General features: G+C 41.1%; 1 protein-coding gene across 3 annotated transcripts in view; it reads right to left on the reverse strand.

Annotated features, from left to right (window-relative positions):
• LOC134635624 (intermembrane lipid transfer protein VPS13B-like) overlaps window positions 1–23,545 on the reverse strand; it is a 292,458-nt gene that overhangs the window by 132,461 nt on the left and 136,452 nt on the right. For all 3 annotated transcript variants that reach the window (XM_065471728.1, XM_063485027.1, XM_063485026.1), the window contains 4 exons: window positions 13,830–14,064; window positions 10,930–11,147; window positions 6,882–7,085; window positions 1,843–2,014 (listed from right to left, as the gene is read on the reverse strand). In XM_065471728.1, the coding sequence (XP_065327800.1) occupies window positions 1,843–2,014; window positions 6,882–7,085; window positions 10,930–11,147; window positions 13,830–14,064 (829 nt within the window). The remainder of the gene's footprint in view (window positions 1–1,842; window positions 2,015–6,881; window positions 7,086–10,929; window positions 11,148–13,829; window positions 14,065–23,545) is intronic.

Here is a 23,545-nt window from a genome sequence, read left to right on the forward strand (position 1 = left end):
AAAGGCAGAAAGTGTACCACTGATTTGTGCCTTAAGCAAAAGCCTCTAAACACTCACGCTTCAATTTCTACCTCTAAACTTCCAACACACAAAAGCATAACATTATACCGGAAAACCAATACGTCTGGAACGGCTATTTTTCCATTTCTCTGGAAAGACAAGAATGTGATTTCCTTTGCAGCTGAAAAACATTACATCATAACAGTTTTTCGCAGTCTTATATGTGGTTTATCTCCAAGAATGCATTTGTGATAACAAGCGTCTAAAAAAAACTGCATGCGCACAATTGTTGCTTTCAATTAAATACTTAATGTGCTGCACACAGAAAATCCACTGGTAAGATCATTTTGCAACTCAGATGGCACATATTAAGCCCAAATCCAAAGTAATGCCTATTTAGGATGTCTTTAAATCAAACCATCTCTGTGAGGTCCTCAAAAACATTCCATTTCCACTATTAAAGACCTTAAGCTGGGTGATCTGGTTGGCAGATGCTAAATATTACAGCCACCAATTAAAGGTGAATCTAGCCTTTCATCGCCCCAGTAAATTTAAAGGGACAAAGAGGCAGTTCGCTTGGGATTCATCACCCATTTATTTATTTATCTTTCCCCTCCACCCCCCTCCTCTCCAGCTGCCTTTCCCTTCTTAGAGCTTAACATATGACTGAGAAAGCAGGCGGGCACCGATCCCTTTAAGTGTTAATATATAAAACCTTTGAATACTGTTTTGCTCTCATACACAGCAAACTGAAACATTTTTGTTTCTTTTCGCCTGTCCCGTTTGGTTCTTTTGCCATCAAACTGAAACATTTGCATGAAAAACCTTCCCCCTCTTTTACACTTGTTTTATTGTATAATTTCGATAACATTTTAAGGAGCTTGGAAAGAAAAGCATCTGGACTTAGGGTAGTTTAAGTTTCTTGAAGACGTTTCACCTCTCATCAGAGAAGCCTCTTCAGTTCTAAGAGCAAATGGCAGAGAGTCCCAGATTTATTGGGAGTGTCCCTAAGAGGGTCTTGGACCCCCTATTGATCCCCTGCCTAATCACACAAGCCAAGGTGTAAAAACGGGTGTGGGTCACAATCAGCCAAGGTTTCGGGTGACCTGGCCCCACCCTATCGTGTGACTTTCTGAGGTCAAATGGCCCAAGATGTGAGTGGGCATTAAGGCATCTGAGAAGGGATCTCAAAACTGGATTATAGATGGCAGACAGTTGGTGTTGTAAACCACCGCCTGTCTTCAAAGATGGTCGTCTACAGTGGACATAGATGGCTTCTTTCACTCCTCTTTCAAACCATCTTTCCAAAATGTGAACATTGGCATCCTCAAAAGAGGATGTCCTTTGACCTTTAGATGTAGATGAACAGCCGAGTCTTGTCGAGGTGGGTCTTCTATGTTGTGCGTTTATGAAGTGGCTGTTTGGTCTCTCCAGTGTCGAGGTCTGAGCATTCCTCGCTACACTGTACAGCATACACTACGTTGTTAATTTGGTATTTGGGATGAACTGAGGAAGCTTCTCGGATGCGAGGTGAAACGTCTTCAAGAAACTTAAAGAAGTCCAGACGCTTTTCTTTCCAAGCTCCTTAGACTACGATGAGCTGGATGATTGAGAACCTTCACAGACATTTTTAATAACAGTTACTAAACATGTTTTTGTGTAGTCGGATGTGGTGCTGTTACTGCTAATGCTCCCCTGCTTCTTTTTCAGCTATTTAACACACACACAGACAGACATATAACACATATCATGTGTTTAGAACAGAAAGTCATTAACTTAACACCTTAAGTTTGCAATATTCAGCAGAGAAACAGCGGTGACTATGATGTTAAGGTCAGTTACCTGTCTTTTTGGCAGTGGGATCAGGAGCAAACAGTTTAACTGTGACCTTGGGCAACATCCACTGCATCCAAAGGCTGACCTTCCCACTGGTTCCACCAATGCTGCTAGTTTTCTGCTCCAGTGTCACCGTGTCTGCAAACGGACCATCATCTCCTGCAGTCACCGAGTCGCCCTAGAGAGCCAAAGCAGAACTGTTTTGTTGGATAGAATAAAATGGTAACCAGCCAACAAACTTGCGCCATCACAAGCTTGAGGACCATAATGTAATTCACACATTAATACTGAATTCTGATATTTGTCCAGTAAATCTAGTACAGATAAGGAGAGAAATGCCTGTCACTTAAAATGTCAATTAGCCAATTACAAAGCACATTTCAGCCAATATACTACATAATTTGCTAAAAGATATAACAACAAAACACAACCAAATAAGAAGAAGAAAAAACACAAAGAGCATTTAACTTAAAATTCCTGTGTTTGTTTCCTATCATCATCGAGGACTGTCTGCTTGAGTGCATGTGTTTGTCCATGTGTTTGGTGAATGTGTATGTTTGAAAGTGTTGTCGCTGTGCATGTGGCCATAACAAAGCAACCACCAAATATTGAGCCTTTTAGTGCATAGATGACATCAGTGTCTGGTGAGCAGAACCCCACGCAGAACAGAGAAACGTGTGTATGTTGGGGGGTGGGTGGGGAGGTGCATTGTGCAAAGCTGTCACCGGTGTTAACCCCAAAGTAAGCCACCAGCACCCACATGGCCTCCTTTCACTCAAGTGCGCCAGGACACACACGTCTTGCAGCCTGGGAGAGAATGGGAAGTGGAGACCGGAGGTGGGGGCGGGAATGGTAGGGGGGGGAGAGTGAAGCTGAAAAGCAAGCAGGATGCGGTGGAGCAGGATGCCTTCTGTGAGCTCTCAACTCATTACTGGGGATTTGGCAATGCAACGAAGATGACAGCACTGGGGACATTTTTATTTCTCAGTCTCTTCCTGGTAAATATGTTTTCCAAACGTGTACAGTATCTGTGCGGCTCGCTTGGAAAGTGAAAAGCCTACAAACAAACAATATTGCAATTAGGAGTTTCATTTTTTCCGCAGCTTCTCCCATCGCAGTGTGGTAATGACAGATTGTGTCATGGTTATCAACCGTGGCTCTGTTTGGTGAGGAGGTTATCAACCATCTCAATTAGAAACCCCACAGCTGCTATGCTGATTACAGTGTTGTAAAGAGGATCCAGATGAGGAAACTATGTCCTCTTTCCACAGCTGGGGGGAGGGATGAGGGCCTGACACTAATTTGCAAATTTAATTTAATCACACAGTTAAGGCTGGTTGACAGCAGAGCATGATAAGAATGGATGACAATAATATAAATAAATTAAGGATTATGCCGATTCAAAAATAGATGCAACGTCACAGTGTATGGGGACCACTGTAACTGATGAGAAGCATGTGCTTCACACACTAGTTCACACTGTAAGAAAAGGAAAGCAACAAAACACAGGCGTGAACTTATCTAAGGAGATGAGGATTTAATTCCTACCTTTGATAGAATAGCTATACATACATATATGTAACTAAATAAACAATGAAACCCATTGAAAATAGGGAACTTAAATACCATCATTATTGCATAAATGCCACAGTGCTAACTACACTAAATCTCTTTGTGTTTAATTTACTTAAATAATGACTCTAAAAGTATCATTAAGTGTCTTCATCAAACTAATCTGTCAAGTTCCGCAAATGTGTGCACATATGTGAATGTGCGTCCGTCTTTCTGAGTGTGTAATATCGCTGATTGGCAGTGAGTAATATGAGACTAGCAGTAATGGTGTTCAGTCAGTCTCAATGAGAGATATTCTGGTGTCAACTGCCATTTGGGGACTAATTATTGTTGAGATGAAGTCAAAATATGGCTCTCTCTCTATGTGTGTGTGTGTGTGTCCGTGTGTGTGTGGTTAGGATTGTTTAGTTTACAGTTCTAACCATTTGGTAGGATTAGTCTCTGTAACATCATGTGTGGAAACAGGAGCCAGTTGCTGGCGCTGTGGGAACCAACCACCATGTACTGCAGCGTGGTTGTGTGCGAGCATTGGACACTCGACTGCTTAAAGCTTCCAGGCCAGAACTACTGCTGTCATCTTTAGAAAGCTTTTTCTCGTGTAAACCACAACAGTCACAAGTAATTATGAGCATTTCAATGTCATTCTTTTCTGCCATGTCAAATTGCATGAAAAAAAGTACTGTCTACATATTATAAAACATGGAAAAAATTTAGGACAGGTACTAAGTTAACTATACAACAGATATTAAAAACGTCTTTATTTTTAAGGGTGAAAAGGGGGAATTTAAAAAAAATTTATATTTATTTATTTTTTTTAAAAACTGACAAACAAAAAAAGCCAGGGTAAAAGTTGAACTTTTTTTAGTGTCTTATCAAAGTGAGGTCTTGGTGTGGTTTTGGTGGAGGTGGGCTCTGCTACGTCCCTGAACTGCCAGATCAGGGCCCCAAACAATCACACACTTTCTAGAAGTATTTTCCCACACCTCCGCAAGCCAAGTTGTAAAGTATACAGTTTAATTCCTGGGCCTCTGTGCTATAAACGGGCTGAGGATCCGGGTTTATTTTCTCTGCAGAGTTTGTCTTTGCTCATCAGAGAGACCCAAACATTGGAAGACAACAGCAGGCTGGGAAGTGTCAAAGGAAGAAGGAAAAGGATGATTATGAAAAAAAAAGAATTAAAAAGAGAATGGCTCAGGCACAGGTGGAAGGATAATTTGGAGGAGAGAAAAAGGAAACTTTCAGACTGAAAATAGTACAGAAAGAAATAAGAGTGCTGCTTGATACCACTTTAGATAGAGAAGCAGTGAAGAATAAGAAGAGGGAGAGCAGTATGCTTGGGGGTACATGGAGGAAAGACAGAATAGGGTGACAAGTAATTACAGACATGGAGAAAGCAAAAGAAGAGAACCTGGATCTTTGACTGCTAATGGTAGAAATGTCTGCGTTCTCTTTGCCTCGTGGTGCTCAAAGTACCAAATAATGCTTAAAACACAGTGGCAGTGTTTCCAGAAATCATTAATTGGTTAAACTTTTAAACCTCGTTGTGACCAGTTTCATGTAGGAACTATTTACTTTCTAACAAACAACTCCAGCAAAACCTAGCAGAAGTTACCCCCTTGGAAAATTTAACACTGTTGCTTTAATGTAGTGGGTCATTATTAGAGAATCATCGCCCCTAATAGTGCAGGTAAACTACTGGTGGTCAGGCGAGCCACACAAGTTGGCGACAAAAGTTGTAAAAAAAATCTCAACAGATTAAAATCATCATCAGAGGAAAGAGAGCTAAAAGGTACGATGAACAGAAAAGTGCGGCGAAACAATAAAATGGCTGAAAGGGGAATGTCTGTTTATTAAATACTATGCTGTGTAAATTAATAAATACTAGTAGAACACTTGTTTACAAGATACAGAAGTATGAATAGAATGCTTTATATTTTTGCACAAAGGGAGAAGAAAATATCTGGGAGGACAGTAGGGCAGAGGTTTTTGTGGGTGTAATGTGAATGTAGCTAGAGAAAGAAAGGGTGGGGTGTTGGGGGGAGACTGCCGCCACTACTGCTGAGACTTATCAAAACAGCTTCTACATTCTTGCTCAATCACCCGGCCTCCCAGAGGACTAAACACTTCTACCAGTGTTTGTACTTAGGTAAACAGTGACAAGTGGGCTGTCAGGGGCCACCGTGGCCTTGCTATAGAGGCACTATACCAGGTTCTTCACAGTTCTACTGAACTGCTGCCACTTCTCCAAGTTCCACAAATGACGCAAGAACACCCACATGTCGATAGCAAGGAAACAAATGTGGACGCAGATGCACACTGACATATGAAACACTTTTTTTCATAAGCATGTACACGCTATTGCCTCTTAGGCCAGTACGGTGGTTGTATTGCGATCCCTGGGGCCCCACGGTGGTGACAGGGAGCTGCTGGTCGGACACTATTATATCCTAGACTAGTTTCTACTATGCCAACACTGACCGGCACTCACTATCATTTTTATAAATGCTATATTTATGCTTCACAAAAAAAACACACAGACAGATTATCCAGTGTCCTGGTGGCCCCAAGGCCATGGATCCCCAGCACTGATTGCTGCTGCAACAGTATTAGACAGCAGGAAAAACTCCTGCTGCATTAACTAAAGCTGGGATAACTGCCACAACCATCTAGGGACAAAAGGGAAAATTATATTTGAGGCTACTCCCTAAGAAAATATGACTTTAATAGCCTTCCTTATTGCACATGCATATGCACTGCTACATTTCAAACTTATGTCTGGGTTTGATTTTTAATCTGAGTAAAAAATTTAACTACAGGTAACTATTTTCCCCCAGTTAAGAGGCAAGTTTATCCTCAATCAAGGCTGAGCTTAAACGAATCAAACAGCACTCTCTGCCTAGCCTGGAGTATAAAACCTCACTGAGTAAGAAAAAATCATGTAAGAAACACAAGCAGTGATTTATATTTTTCCACCTCTAAAATTTTTCCAGAAACAAAACATTTTTTTTGACAAATCACATGTGTTAAGACTGACTCAGCTACTCATAACAATAAAATAACAATATTTGCACTTAAAATTGTAAATCAGCACCAGAATTATGTATACAACAATGGCTTAAATAGCATTTGTTACTGCATGACTCACAGCAGCTAGCTGAGAAAAGATGGGTGCTGGCAGGCTGTCTTTAGGTCGCATATTAAAAAAGTAACCCAACATTAAAGCTGGAACACTGATTCTGACAAAGGCAAAGTTCATAAGTGACTAAGCCAGTGCTATGTATGGATAGACATTCAACTGAATGAATGAGTGAATGAAATAATGGACCATTTCATGTGTTTTTTTCCCCCGATTATGAAAAGAGGTTTGTCTGGATTAAAAAAAACAAAAACAGTGTAGATGAGCAGATGATTCCCATAACTCATATAAACTCTGAATTGACATAATAAAAAGTGTAACTGTGAGAAACTCCAACCTCAGTGGGGGAGCCAAAGTCTGCAGAAGGACTGCAGGTGCTGGTGTCAGGCAGGGCGGTGCCAGCGCTGCTGCGTACAGGGGAGGATGGAGCGGCACCGGCAGGCGGATCTGGGATGTTGGACGTCTGACGCAAAATGCCATGCCTCTGGAGACGAGCCCACGTTGAGCTCCAGCTGAGGAAGAGCTCATACAACAACTGAACCTGGAGGGTGAACCAAGCGGAGATAAACAGAGAACGTTAGTTCCCAGATTAGATTTGTATTTTGTAATTATGGTTGAAAACAATTATAAAGACAGTCTACCAGCGAAACAATTTTTGGTTTCTCTGTTTGGGGGGAAAAACACTCACTTTGAATGGGAAGTGAGGACTGTTTATCACTATATTGCGTCATCTCCTTGTTTAACAGCACTTGTTCGGAAACTGAGAACATATTAAACACGTATCATTCAGTTTTCCCAATTAGCTTCTATACTCTGAAAAGTATACTGTGCCAACTGAGTGCCTCAAAAGATAACCCTAACACACCACAAGTAGTCAAAACCAAATTCAAATGTATATTTTTTTTTTTGCCAAGGTCTGACTCAAACAGCTGCACTGGGGAGTTCTCATGTAGTTCTGACTTCTGAGGCCATTACCATGATTTGGCTTGGCAGCTTTGTTGTTATGTGACACTAAACCTAGTAAAAGCTGAGAGAGAAGGAAAGGGAGAAAGAGGAAATATTAGCCAGAAATGGACTTCTATTATTCTCATTCTTTCACTCTCTGACTTAACATACTTCTGTACTTGTCACTCAGAGAGGCCTCGTTTCACAAAAATGATGTAAAACCTATGCGTTGGTGTTTCTGTTCGATGGGTCACACTTTGCGAGGCGCAGCATGCTTACACACGTGCTTCACTGTGCAATTTGTTATCCATAACAACAAAACTTCCAAAGAAACACCCTCAGAGGAAAGTTAAATTCTGTCATCAATTTCCTGCTAAAAACTCACCACGATTAGGAAAAACTGAAGGCTCTGCGTCAAGTGTTCTCAGCTATTTATCATGTGTTCGCATTGAAAAGAGCCTTAGCTTTAAACAACAACAAAGCCAAAAAAAAAAAAGAGTGGAAAACATGAGACGAAAGCAGGGGAATGTGATGTGATGCTTTCGGTTATTCATGCATTCACTTGGTGCTTTTTAGGAGGAAAGAAGGGAGAAAAGCAACACGCTTTCACAGTGAGCTAATTTCTGGATTTCAAATGCTTCACTTCTGCAGCCAGCTAAGCCCGCAGCCCCCACCACTGAGGGTCCCTTAAACTTAAAGGTGCACAGGCACATGAGCACACATACGAAATAGACTCTGAGCACATTTTTACTCTCAGAGTCTCGCTCGCACACATGCTCTCCTGTTAGCGCACACATTGCAGGGAGGTCTTCCACAAATAATCATAAATCAAATTAGAAGCACCACAATACATTACAGCTGCGCCATTTCAAACATGTCCAGGAAGAGCTGCTACGCCGATTCAGCCGCTGTCCAGGGACAGGGCCAACAGCTGTTTGCCATACCCAACCAAACTGCACTGCCGGCAGGGGAGGTACGGCACCGTGCTCCCTTCTCTGAGAGTTGGGGCCTGGAACTCCAATCAAGCACAACAAGGCCTACTGCACTCAGTAGCAGATGTGGAAGAAAAGACTGAAGACTGCTGAGCAAAGGAAAAAAAAAAGGGAAAATGTGTGCACAGTGAGATCAACATGAAAATGAATGACAGGGTTGTTACGTGACCTCTGTATTAGCATCTGGGATAAAGACTTGTCCTTAATTTTATGATGAAACTTAAGCAGAGCTTGAACTCCTTTCCATCCACCCTTTCATCATTGATCTTCATTCTTCATCTCCTACCTTCCCTCTGTTATTTACCCTGTCCTATGTCAACTTGCTGCTGCTGATATTTCTGCTTAGCAGGGTTAGACAGTTTAGCTCAGCTACTGCTATTAGGGTAGGGTAGGTTGGGCCATGAAAAACATGCACACACACACGCTTACATGAGCTTATAATACAGATGCTACATTTCATGAGTTGGGGAACATTTGGAGGCCTGGATTCTCCAAAGGCCTGTCATCTGCAGATCAGGAGGCCTGTTAGGGTGCAGTAGTACAAACTGGAGACTGAACAGAGGCTTCCAACAGTCATTCATAAAAACACACAGATGGAGAGGGACAGGACAGCATGCAGATGGCGAGTGTTTGTATCCTTTTATCTAGGAGCAGTTTATAGAGAAACTTCACAAAAATGACATATTGTTGAGTATGTGTGGTAACTCTTGTGTACATGGGAACAGGTGTGTGTATGTGTGTGCATATCTGTTCATTGAAATGCTGTACAGTTATGTGCCAAAGGTTAAAGCAAACAGTTGCTGTGTGTACGCTCGTTCCAAGGTGGTCCTGATAATGTAAAAGCACAACTAGTAACCCCAACTTTCAGACAGCCAGTCAGTCAGTTTGTTGAAGTAATATGGAGACGTTTAACTCCTCTTGTCCAGACTGAAAAACATACAAGTGTCATATGGACTGTATTGGTTTCTCATTGCTCACACTTTTGCGGACGTAGTTGAATCTATATGTCTGCACAATCCAAAATTCATTAGGAAATTTGCATCTTCACGTGTACTCTCACAATCACAGATAAAAATACAAAATACGACTACGATACTAGTTGCTACCTGTGAAAACGCACCACGGTGTTTACTTGAAGGCTCGACTGTTTCACCACACTGTCTAAAAATACTTTTGTTAGTGCTATGAAGTAATCCATCATGTAATGGAAATGGAAAATCTGACTTAATGTGACAAACATGCAGTCGACTAGCCGTGGGGAAATTTAAGTGGCCAAATTTGTTGCTTCTATTTGTTTACTTTAAATGTATTAATATCTCAAAATCAGCGCTGTGATAATTTATTTGTTTTGAAACTGCAGATGTAATTTTACCCCCAAAATCCAACAATCATTGTACTTATTGTACAGTAACTGTGCAGCATTCTGACAACCCCATATATATATTTCCCCAGATGGCAACGCTAATTAGAAAGACGATCAAGTAGTGTGAGGTCTCTTTTGTTCTGGCGAGGGTGGGGTTGCTCTGGCAGCAGTTCTTAAAAAGCTGCAGTGAGACTTGAAACTGCATTAGCTTATTACCCCCCTCAAGTCAGAAATTTTACACAGAAGAGAGAGGTGAACAGATGGGACGACAGAGCAAAGGAATTACGTTTTTTTTTTTTTTTTATATAATGGCATCCAAAAACTAATAATGACTCATCATATAATCACAATAAGCCTCCCCGGCTTTGCCAGACACCAGCAGCATACTTGACGGGGAGAACAGAGAAGCAAGAAAAGAAACTTTCCCTCAGTAAAGTTCTTCTCATCTATGGGAAACTTTTCACCGCAAGCAGATTAAGGCCTTTAATTCGTTTCTGGTACCAATTCCCCTCAATATCACCATGGCTCATCACTGTGGTCGAAGACATTTAACAGTGTGACCGCTCAAAAGGTTGACCCAATTAAGTGTTTACAGAGGAACTTAATTCAATACAGCTAATTCAATTGTGAAAAAACAAAACATGTGTAATGGTACATGTAGATGTGATTCTACGAGAGAAATGAAAAACAACACAGGGACCTAACTGGGAGACAAACATGTTCCGTTTCCAGTACGTCCGTATTCATCACAGTCTCACTAAAACATAATAACATGCTGTAAAACAATGATGATGAGTACTGCAATCCCTTACTCTTCTTGACTGAGACCTCAAAATGTTTTACCAAAACAAACAAGGCAACACTCTCATGTTTACACTTCCATTTTCATGAAAATTATACGAGTTCAGAAGATGAGGCAGTTTGTTTACTGGACTCAATCTATATCAGAAAATCATGCGGAGGCAGGACCCTCTTGCCAGGGTTCGTGCGTTCATATTTCAGGAAAGTTTACAAGGGGATGATTTGTATAAATATACATGTAATTCTAATGACTACTTTGTGAATGCGAAGACTGTCTGACTGACCTGAGGGTTGGAGCACTTGACGTGGACGGGCTGTAGATCAACATGGAGGCACACTACAAAGGAGTGCCTTCCTTCAGCAGAGCTCTGCAGCTTATGGGATGTGACAGCTAGTGTGGAAGTGCAGCCCATCGGCTCCAACAGGCTCAGGCTTTGCTGCTGCCCCAACAATGTGTATATGCTGAACTGACTCAGGCTGATCGTCCATGGGAAGGCATCACCTGGAGTTAGACATAAAGAAAAAGCAAACGATATATGAAAACAAGTACGTATTTTGCAAATGGCAAAGAGATGACAGACATTATGTGATGTGAGAGCAAAGAGCACAAGCCAAGAATTTCAGAAAGTTCTTGAAAAAGTTCAAGAAGTAGAATGAGTGATTATCACACTCTCTATGGTCTCTGGAAAAATATGTGATTCTGTGTTATCCCATTTAACCTAGGTGTTTCTGATTTGTACATATTGTTCTCCATAAGACATGAATAGACCATCTTTCTACAAATCTGCCATACTGTTTATGCCATATGAAAGGCAACAGTTTTATCCAATATACACGTGTCACACCATAGCACAGAATTCGGCGTATTTTGGTCTCTAGAGGTAATAAGGATTGTGTTGTGTTCCCTTTTTGAGAGAATCTGTCACTTAGATTTATTCGCTGAAAATAAATTTGCTAATGTCTCTTCAGTCTAACCACGTCTATTTTCAATATTTGTGTAGTTTAAAACTAGTATGAATCATAAGCTATGAGCTAAGGTCTAGCTTGGACTTCTTACAGGAAGAAGCAGCTACTTTTTGCTGTTCCCTGGTCACGAGGGCTCACCACAGCGGGTAGCTCCGTATGTTTCATTTGGCAGAGGTTTTTTTGCTGTACGCTCTTCCTGACACAACCCTAAAAAGGATTTATGGCTCCAGCTGGAATCGAACCAGCAGCTTTGCCAAATAAATGTGTAAACCACTTCACCATGAGGTCATCACCTGGTATATTGTACCACTTAAACTTTGCATGTGGAATGCTGTGGATTGGTAACAGCATAAATATATATAACAAAAATGAGGAGCTTGTATTATTTTATTATTTTCAGTTTACGCCACGGTATAACAAATGGTGTTTCCAAATTCTCAGTCAGAATTTGAATGGTTCGATCCCTGGTTCCTCCAGTCTGCATGCCTTGGGCAAGGTACTAACCCCAAGGTGCTCTCCGATGCGTCCATCGGAGTGCGAATGTGTGTGAATGTTGTTAGAAAAAGCACTTGGTTTAGTGTCAGTGCTAGTGAGAACGGGTATGATTGGGTGAATGTGGCATGTTGTATACAGCACTTTGAGTACTCTGGGAGAGTAGAAAAGCGCTATATAAGAATCAGTCCATTTACCCCTAAACTTGGATTTCGCACTCAGAAAGTCGGAGCACCCACACCCATCCCGAGTTAACAATCCAAGATGGTGGCAGTGAAAGTAAATAGAGGTAAAACTGTAAACTGTATTTGTGACTCACTAAATAAGCAGAGCACTGACCGGGCTCTATCTTTGAATGTGCTGCAGCACTGTTTTTAAGGACCCATAATCAAGTATTATATTGTATAGCTAGTGATGTATGAATCGCTCAACCTTGCTAAGAACCAAAACAAATCCTGTTTTTCCTCGCTTTTCTTGGAACAAGCTTACTCAGGAGTGATGTCATTCCCAAGTTCTGAAGTACCTGGAACGTGGGGGCCTTCTTCTCATTTTTCTTCCTTTTTGTTAAAATCCAGCGAGGGCAGCTTTGCCAGATCTTGACAGAGTCTGATTCTAAGATACCTTTAGGAACCCACTTATTTAAATTGTCCACCATATATGGGATCCACAAAATAGACAGTGGTATGGCTTGAGTAAAAACATTTTTACTGCACATGAAAAAAAACTTGGACATTACATAGCCTTTTACTATTGTGAAATGGAAAACCTGAGAAAAGGAATACTGAATAGTTATTTCATCTATAATTGATTACGCCACATCCATTAACCAGATCCACAAACACAGTGTAAATTGAGGCCTTATATTAAATCTGTGAGTCTGAAACAGCATGCAGCACTGGGAGTGCTTGAACCAATTAACTTGCTGACCCTGGAAGTACCATCTTACAGGGATGAGGAACAGGTTCATTATCACAGGGCCACGAAGAGCACTTTTACCAATACGCCCTTGGCAGGCTGCTTTGATCCCGAGCATTGAATATGAGGGATGAAGACCATTTCAAAGAGTAGGAATGAATTACTAAAAGCATGGGTTGTTAATTTTCACTGCAACATTGACAAGGCAGCTGATGTCACTGTTTTTGCTGTCGTTTTTCTTTCTCCTCTGTTTTTTACATCTGCATGCCCAATGCTGATGTCATTAAAAAGTTTGGAGAAAAGAAGTGTGCCCCCCTTTTTTCTCCTCCTGAAGAGAAAACATTGCTCAACCATCTAAGTGTTGCTTGTGTCAACTCCACCAGGTGTGCACACCACATGTGCACGATCTATCTCTCAAAGTCGCGCTACTTAAGTTTGTTTGTCTTTTGTCATGGTAAATGAGTAGCAGTGGGTCAAAGGTTTGCTCAGTGTTGAAAAGACTATAATGATGATGAATTGACATTATATAGCCTATTACTATTGTGAAATCATACATTTTAATTATTAATAAAAATTAAATGAGTTATTTAAGTGATTAAGTCATATTTTTTTCTCACTAAGTGGGATTAAATTTCCAAGATTTCCAATTTTAGCTTATGCATCTATCACCACCAGTGTTTCTAATTTCAGCTTTGAAATCACTCTTTTTGACATCAGGTTATTCTCACTGTGTATCTGGGTGTATGTCCCAGAGTATTTCAATAATTCTAATGAAAGTTTAGATTTCATTAGATGTGGTATGAAAACCTACCTTCTTCCAAGATGGGCTTTGAGACCACAAAGGGGAGCTCCTGTAGTGGTTCCATGTACTTATGCCCAGCACTGAGGATAGTAATCTGAGGCAGGCAAACTACCAGAGTCCCAGGCATGGAGGTCTGGTTGTGGTACCAGCTACGCACAGTGCCGGGAATGTCGCCACAGATGATAGTGCTCGGAGAAGGGAGGCTGTCATTGGGGAGGAACACACAGCAGGGCTGCAGCTCCAACTTGAAAAAAGGCAGAAAAAGGAGGGAAACATTAATCATGTTAGCCAATTCAGCCTCACTTGATCAGTAAACAAGCACCTGTCTTATGCCATCCAAGTGCACAAAAGTTCAAGTTTTTTGCCAGTATTACAGAACTTGGACTGTGATGGAAAGAATAGAAGAAAAAAATTGTGCAACATTCCGGGTGTTGCTGGAAAAGCCTGAACATGGTGAACAATACTTTCCTTGGTTTAAAAAAGAAAAAAAAACCTACATTTGGTCACACATGCTAAACCGTCTTACAAAATGCACATTACATACATTACATTACATATACACATTTCTGAGCATCCATTTAAAACCACTGTGATTTTCTGAAACAGAAAAACAAAAAACTTTGAGGTTTCGTCAGTTAAATACTAAAGTCTTTTTAAAAAGCACTGCAGATCAGTCCCAGCTGCACAATGTCCCAAATAATACATAAATAAATAAATAAACAAATCAAATAAAAATCAGAAGCCTTTAGATGAGTAAGCAGTAGCCGACAAGAATGCAAGCAACCACTTTGAGCAACAATATTGCTTTGTGTTTTTCCATTTTACCATAACTTCACTGATTTACTAGCCCAGTTAATGAAAAGCAAAGGGGTGCAGGGTCCAGGGGGCAGACAGCAGGTGTTGCCAGATACTTTTGTGTGTGGATGTGTGTTCACTTCTGTCAGAGAGACTACTTCTACTTATTTTTAGTCTCACTTATTAGAGAGGTGGATACTCTATGAGCACTCTGGTTTCATGAGCAAGTTATACTGTAAGATATGTTTGGCATATCTTAACACGTTACGCACACATTAAGACACACGCCATCAAAATTTGCATATGCACTTGTATGATCTTTGGCTATAACTGCACGGGCCTGGAAACCGTCTCCAAGTTTTCATGGGAAGTGAGAGAGAAGGCGAGACAGAGAAAAAGACTTTGAAAGCAGGATCAAGAGGAGGAGAGTGAGACACTGAGAAAGAGAGAGAAGTAGAGATATGGTTACACTTTCATCATACTCTGCTTCCTCTTTTGATTATTCTTTAAAGGGTGGTTTGAAATGGGAACACTTTTGCACAGTGACACATAAGCTTTGGCCTTTTTAAGAGCTGGCACGCAGAGAAAAAAAAATCACCGACACTGCCTGGGCTGTTGCAGATCTAAGCAGGGTTAAGCTGTAAAGCAGGCTGACATACGGAAAGTGCCGGCTTTAATACCATGACTCGGGCCTGCACTTTGACGACGGTGCCTGAGGCTAATGCTATCCTGCTGGACATCTTGAATATATATATAAACAGATATGTGCCAAAGTCCTCAACCATCAAATATCGACTGAACAACAGTACTAGCTGATGGGTGTGTTGGTATAAGGAACAGAAGAAATAAGAGCAATGGCTTCAGTTACCTATACTGTAATGTCAACAAAAAAGCATTACAGCAAAGTTTATTATAATAACTAGAATCCAGAGAATGAGTTTGTTTTAATCACCGTGTGATAGAAAAAATGAAATCACTGAGTTAATTAATAATCAGTATCAGAACTGTCACATCATGTGACAGTTTGATTAAGCACCTGGATGATCTCAGGGCTAATTTAATGTAAAACGAAGCTCAATTATAATTCAAAGGGATTTTGTATATCATATTTCTGAGTAAGTACACAATAGTACAATATCATAGTAATTATCGATATAAACATTTTACTTATCATTTACTTTTTTAAAACTGCCATCTAGACACAGACTGTAAATAACAATTACAGAACCATGCTGTGCCTGATGATTGACCGAATCTGTCACCATATATCACATTCTAGGAATTAAAGTTTTACACATAATCAGAGAAAAATATTATGAACTAACATAAATCATTATAGGTTCAGTGAAATTAAAAACCAATGGAAATTGGTCTGTTTGTGTTTTTGAGAGGAAACATCTGTATCAACCTCTTTAGTATAGAATTGTGGGAATTTTATGTAATAAAAATGATTAAGCAGGTGATTTTTGTTCATTTAAGAAGGGTAGTTGTGACTATTACAGGGTAGAAAAAACACAGGCACCTATCTGCTACAGTGAATGTGAACAAATAACAAAACACCTTATAATGGTGTTTGCTCATGATTTTAAAATGCTTATGAGAGAACACAACGATGATGTCAGGTGTAGGGCAGTCATAGTCTTGCCACATTACACAGAAATATACTAACAATAAACAGATAATATCTCACAGATGACGACAGAGGGGAGTCAGACAATTGACTTTCTAGATGTTTATACATAAAGGCACAAAATGTTTCAAGGGGCAGAGCATGTAATGGAAAAGAAAATGGCACAACAATCCTAAATCTGGGCGATACAAAACGAATCTTTGGTTGGCTCTTTTCTCCTTTCATTCCCTTTTGATGACAGTTATTAAAAGCCACAAACACAGAGAAACAAACATGTTGTATTTACCAATGGCAACAGTACACAACAGTACAAGGCCATAGGGGGACAGTGATTAAAGCAAAAGAGCTTTTTTTCATGAGTGGAGGAGGTTTGGATCTAAAGAGCATTTGATGCTCTGGTGACCAGTGAGGACTTGTTGAGGAATCCCAGTTGCCCGAAAGTGGATGACAGCACAAAAGAGCAAATATTACTATGCCAAAAGAAAACAGTTGTACTGGTTGCTAGATGTCTTGTGAGTTCAAGTACAATCTTTTAATAATCCACACTTATTCTGGGTCACAGCGCTGTCAGGTGTTCAATCTGCATCCAAGACAAATTGGGCAAACATCTGCAGTAAGATCAAAATATAACAAGAACTGCTAAAGCTGCTCTAAATTTGTTCTTTTTAATAATATAAAATACTTGGGACTGTTTTAGCATATGAAACTTTGATGCCAAACAATTTTTGCTGAAATGGGCTTAAAATGTCAGCGAACACATTGGAAAAGAATCGTAAATGCCCGTCCTTGTCACCATCCTGTTACGACAGTGTCACGTTATTAGGAACGTGAACTCAGAACTGAACGGCAATCCTCCACCCAGTTCTCTGTGCTACTGTTAATAGCAGGTCACCCTGGTCACCTCGCAGACCTTTCCAAAGCCCCCCATCTGTGGTCTAATGCTTGAGCTGTGACTCATACACACACACAGGGAGACAGACATACAGTATCCAAACAAAGACGACAGGGGCAACAAAGGGCAAGAAAGGGGAGCACTGGAACTGCTGAGCAGTGCTGACAGATCCAAGAGAGAAATAGTCTGAGGTCAGAATGTCCCATATGCATCATTGCTTTTATGACTGCCAAAACCACTGACAGCATCTCTTCCCTCTGACCAACTCTACATCCCTCTATCCCTCCATCACCCCAACCTCCCATGCCTCTGTCCTTTTGTCCCTCTCACTGCTGAGCGTGCATTGATTCAAGGTGGAAAATCTGCGTTGAGATGTGAGAGGAGAATCGTGGTGTTCATGGTTATGGTTGATATGGCAACAGACACACAAAAAATGTTGTCCGTAATCACAGGTCAAAGTGGAAAGTGAGAGTATGTATGTGTTTTATGTCTCAACCTCAGGTGTAAAAGTGCAGTTGAGGTTGTGCAGGGTCGTGTTTGGTATTCCGCACAATTGTGTTTAACAGCTCTGTAACAGGCCAATAAACACAGCACTGGAAGCAGTTAGTCTGTGCGACAATGTCCCCCTCCCACGAGCTGAGGGCCAGGCCAAGTTCATGTATGTTTGTGTGTGTGAGAGAGAGACTTGCACAATGTCCTGTGACAGGAGGAAACTGACAGGAATACCAGGCTGACCTAAAACTCATTATGTTCCGTCACATGCTTGGGTGGCAGCGGGCCACATTTTCACTACTCACCAGCCAGTCACAAGGTTCAGCAAACTAAATTATATTTTTATCCAAAATAGGATAGTGGAAATTTATTTTCTGTTAGTGTAGACCCGTGGAAAGGCGGTGTTTCCAAATGCAGCTAAAGGAAAATTCTGAAATGAATTTAAAAATAGAAATGGGCACAAATAATATGTGAAAGCCAGAGGCATAATTGCAGTGTGGAATATCTGTTACACAACTTTACCCTACTGGGTTTAAGGGTAATGTGGAATAAAACTGCAGCAAAAACAAGACAGATAGCCCCTGGAAATGACTCGGGCACAACAAATAATAAAGTGTATGACCTATGCTTCAACAGCCATGTAGTTTATACATTTATTTCTCATTATTACATGGATAAATAGGGCTGATGGTGTTTGAAAGGGATTAAAATTCAGATTCATATTCAAGTTGGGCCAAAGTTCAGAATGGCAGATGGTTTCATACAATATCTGTGTTATTATAGAAGATTCAGTGGGGAAAAGAGAAATAAAAGATGCATAATTATCCATTCCTTTTGTCCAATGACATCATGTCCTGTCAAAGTGAAACAAAATCTTTCAACATAACAAATGGAGTTAACGCTCAGCAACCTGGGACCATACTTTAGTTACCTACTGCCTCCAATAACAGATTCAGTCAGGGAAATAACACTGACGGACAATTTGAGTATCTGTGTGTGCGTGCTCAGGGGCCACGGATCACATGGATCACTTGCAACACATTAATAAACTTTTTTTTTTAAAGTGAAAAAAAAAAACACTTTTCAATTTCGACCAGGAAATCTCAGTTAAACAAGAAACGAGACTGAAGCCAATCAACTCCTTATGAGGCTGCACGTGCTGGGATTTTACTGTGAAAACATGCTCAAATGACACACTTAAACATTTGCAGAAGCATGCACACACATACACTGTGTGCTTGCATGTTCTCTTGCAAAACTGAACACGTACACAATCATAGATCACATCCCCCCTGCTAGCTGCAGTCAGCAGTTACTTAAAGAAAAGATTCATAATGAAAAGCGGTTTAAGAGAAAAAAAAAATGCCAAAAATAAAAGAAATTCACAACAGCAGTCAGCTCAAGGTGTTTGATTTTTGTAAGGTTCAGACCTTGCAATCTTAAAGTGAAACCCCCAACAATCAAACCTATAAGCAATCCTCTATAAGCAAAAACTTGGTGGGGTGCAATGAACAGGAAAAGACTGCTGGCACAAGCAGGCTCAGTCAGGGGAAAATAATAGAGAAAATGAGAGCACACAAGAGAGACCACAAACAGGACATGACCCAAACTGGGAGCTGGTTCGAGAGGAGAGGGGCCTGTTAGCTACAGCGAATGCCTCCCATTCTACTTCTGGAAACTAGAAACTACAGGCAAGCCTGCTTATGAGAGGGAAGTGCTGTACTGGGATAAGATTATACTCTGAAGTTGACAGGATGGTCCCGGTCATCAGTTGAGCTCTGGTCTCAATAGGGAGCCAATGAAAAAATGATATTTCTGTCTAGTTGTGTGTCTGTTCAGTACACCAGAATGGCTGCTGCTCCTTGCAAGCTTGCCCTGATGGTAAATTCTCCACAAAAAATAGTGCATAAGACTGCCTCTTTTTACATACGTACACCAGCGCAGACACTGCTTTGTGAATCTGACACAGAGAAAAAGACTGCATTTGTTACTTGTGCTCACACAGATGAATTTGTCTCATGTCTCAGCACATCTCTGATATGCAACAAAATTCTCTCTCTGCCATTCAGTAATGAGACTGAGTGGGTTGACAGGGAACAAAGCTAGCTGAACATAATCGGGGGACGTGTCATCTTGAATGATCTTCATGAAACTAGCAGTTAAAGGTTGTTCAAGTCTCAGTATGCATGCCAACAAACAAGATTCAGTAAAAAAGCCCCAGAGAGTTTGAATTTTTGAGTGACAGCCTGGTTATTTATTAGGTGACCAGCGCTTATCCATAGATTTAGGTACTGAGCCCTTCCTCTCAGCCCTCTAAATGAACAAGGATCTGCTTACACTTTGATCTACAATACACAACCATAATTAAATGTAGGTTCTGGGCTGGGAGGCCACATGCAGTCAAGAGTAAATACTACTAGAAAAAAGACAAAAAGCTAAAAACATAAAAAAAAGGGGAAATATATCCATTTTGAGGTTATTTTGATTAAATTTTAAGATGCACAAATACATTTTTCCCTTTGTTTCTTTTCTCTCATCCCTATCTGGCACCAGATCACAGAGTTCTAAAAATGGGGTCTTCTTCATGGGCTGTGTGTTTGTGTGTGTCATGCACGCAGCAAGCTCTGCTCAGTTTTATTCCCGATCACTTCTCCGCACCATCAGATAGGGTTCAGAATACAGCCACATGTGCCGACCCTGTTTCAAATCTTTGGGTCTTAATACCCCTGAAAAGCATCCCTGACTTCATGCTCTTCTGAGCAGCAGTGGGAGTGCATGATCTGTCTTGTGTCGTACTTCTCCCTTGAGTCTTTGTGAGGATGGTTTATCTGGTTCCAGCAGAGCAGGTTCTAATAGAGAGGAAGCTGAGGGCCAAACACACTCAAGCTTTAAAAGGCTGAGGCCATGTGGAAATGGCCTATATAACCACAGGAGGCTCTTAGGATCTGCCAGGCCTCGCCAGTAAATGACAGAACAGTGAGTTAGATGGAGGACAGCCCGTCTACTCCGTCTACTCTTAAGACCAACTTAGAAGCGCAGCAGACAGTATATTACTCACCGATAATCATTCATAGACACAGCTATACGTTTCAATCATGAACTGACAGATTATAGGAACGAGAGATCGGCCTTGTCCAAAAGAGGGATTCAAAATTTTAGCACTCATGACAAAACAAAGCAAAAATACATTGCTACTGTTTACCCTCAGTATTTAAAAATGTAGATAAGATGTTAGAAAACTGAACTGCTCCATTGTATGAATGGGTTAGCTGTCTGAATCTTCCTGAAGTGCCATTAATGAAAAGTACCATATTTCGTACTGTTTGTATTATATGATACACATATGCAGCACAGCAGTCATGCAACAGGGTACTTGCAAGCACTACAAGCAATTACTGACACCCTCACCTAACTCGACCCAGGCAATGAAATACGTGTGATATCAGTCCTGCGGCGCTGTACAAATCCGCTCTTAGGCTTATTGTTTTCATATCACTGTAGGGAAGAGAAACTTGGATGCCCCAACTCTGTACAGACCTTAGCAGAGCACAGACTTTGTAGGTCAAGATCACCCCTCTGTAGAGAGACCCACAACATGTGAAGGCCGCACGCACACACACTTGCACATTTAAACACGTACGTACCGACAGATTTTTCCCTCTATTTTTCTACACACAATAATAAAGCCACGACACACAGGAAATCACCCAGAGATAGAGGAGAGGAAATTAGAAACACCCTCTCAGCATCCCCAATGAAAACATTTGCAACTCTGGAGCAGAAAAATCTCAGTGGAAGGATCGGCAGCAAACGGAAAACACATCCCTTTGTTTTAAAAACCTGATACCTCTCCAAATGTAATCTTCCTGTGCCTGCACCAGACGGGACACTGTGTTTCCTAAGTGGCCGGTCAGATGAACAGAAGGTCCTCAGAGCACGGAGCCCACTACCCCACCCACCCACTCTTAACCTTCTGCTCCCCTTCCTTCTTCACATCTTCCTGCATTTTCTGTTTGCTATAAACCAAAAAAAACAAACAAAACAAACATCCAAAACAAAAGTCAAAAAGTGGGTGTTATAATACAAACTGGATCTTTAACATTTTAACATGATTAATGTGTATACCTGAAGATTCCACTACGCAGATGTATCTTGCGGTACATGGATAGAGATAGAAGTTTTGGTTGTAAACCTCAGAGAGAAGATTTATTTCCTGATCTTCATGAGAAAAACATTTAAGCATGATGCCTTTTGACACCAGATAGGCTGTGTCTCACCCACATGCCACCACAAGCAATAAGATCGTGGCCTGGCACTGCACAACGGGCTAGGCAGCCAGCCATCTATGTGGCCCTGCATTCCTCTCTTCCAACACTGCTTACAGAAGCTGACAAGCTCTGGAGGTCTCCCTGGCCGAGGTGGAAATCTGCAAAAATAAACGCTTTAGGTGACATGAAGGCTTTGTTTGTTTCTGCTAGCCCAGCTGTTTGTGTTAGCGCGGTGGGTTAATTGCGACTTTGATCGCTGCGTTTATTGATCCAACAGTGGCCTTAGGAGTGCGGCTGGCCTGGCTCGCCTCACCTACTCCCACCCGTAATCTCAAACAATCACCCCTCCACCACCTCAGCATGGTGAGCCAGCACAGATGGGGCTGAACATGGTTCTCCATTGGCAGAATGTTAGCAGTTTGCATGGAGCTACAAACAGTCCATCTACCTGCAGAAAGCATCTGTTGCCAGATGGAGGCAGTGTCCAAAGTATGTGGTAGAACTGGCCTGAGCCTTACCCTACCTATCAGTGTTGTTGATCCCTCAGTCACCCACGGAAGAGAGTGAAGTTATAACATCCAAAGAGCTGAAGTAAAAAACAACTCAATAATTAATTCATTTGTGCCGCCACTGTCTATACACTGTTACATACTTTTGATATTTTTTCGTGCTTCTATTGTTCCTGGTGAACTCTGGAATGGGTGAAGGGTGCCAGTGCCTTTCTTGTTCTAGTCTATATGTCAGCTAATCAATATTCAACCTAAGCACAACTGAGCTCCATGCTTTTAAGGTTTTGGGGGACTGCATGGACCCAGTAGGTTAAAAACCATTTTCTGCAGTGAAATACCTACACAGAAGGACAACTGTGGCACCTCCAAAAAAGCATAAGTGGGAACCTGTCAAATTAAGTCTGAATACATATCTGATGTTTGGCTGAGCAGCACCAAGGATGGGCTAGATTATTCTAGGTGAGAGAGATTGCCTAAAGGTTAGATTATAAGTGATGCAAGATTCATGGAATAACTGACAGCTTAGAGCAAAGTCCTCAGATACAAACACGGGTTGACTAAAGTTTGGCCAAAAGCAAGCTTGGCTTGGTTTATCTATAGTGGTGATGGTGTGGCCAGACAATTTTGCCTTTGGCTAACTGAAGAGAGTCAAGGTGGCTGTGATAATGTTATGCAGTATGTAATACAGGCCAAGTTGGATCAAATGGTGATGGACTGCAGATGAAAAGAGGATTCAAGGGCTAACTCTGGCAGATTTTCACCACTACTGATTTATACAGTGTGACCCAGTGAAGCAGGCCAAACCGGGCTGTTCTAAACCCCAACTGATCTGATTCGACCTGTGTTTGGCACGGCTTCCTTCATTGTCCCAAGACAAAGGGTGGATGTGTGCTCCAACAATTTAACCCGATTCCCGTCCAAACTAGCTTTCCAAGACACATTCAGAAGATCAGGGCATAAACTGCACATCATTTTTCTATGACAATTTTAAAACATCCCAATTCTGTCAGCAATTGCAGCTCCTGTGGCAAATCTGTACTCGCTGTAGTGTATCAGGAAGGTTTTTTCAACCAAAATCAGTTCCAAGTCTCTAAACTGCTGAGATTCAAGAGGCTAAAAACACAGGAGAATCTCAGTAA

Source organism: Pelmatolapia mariae, linkage group LG10_11 (assembly GCF_036321145.2).
Source record: "Pelmatolapia mariae isolate MD_Pm_ZW linkage group LG10_11, Pm_UMD_F_2, whole genome shotgun sequence".
Classification (NCBI taxonomy): domain Eukaryota; kingdom Metazoa; phylum Chordata; class Actinopteri; order Cichliformes; family Cichlidae; genus Pelmatolapia; species Pelmatolapia mariae.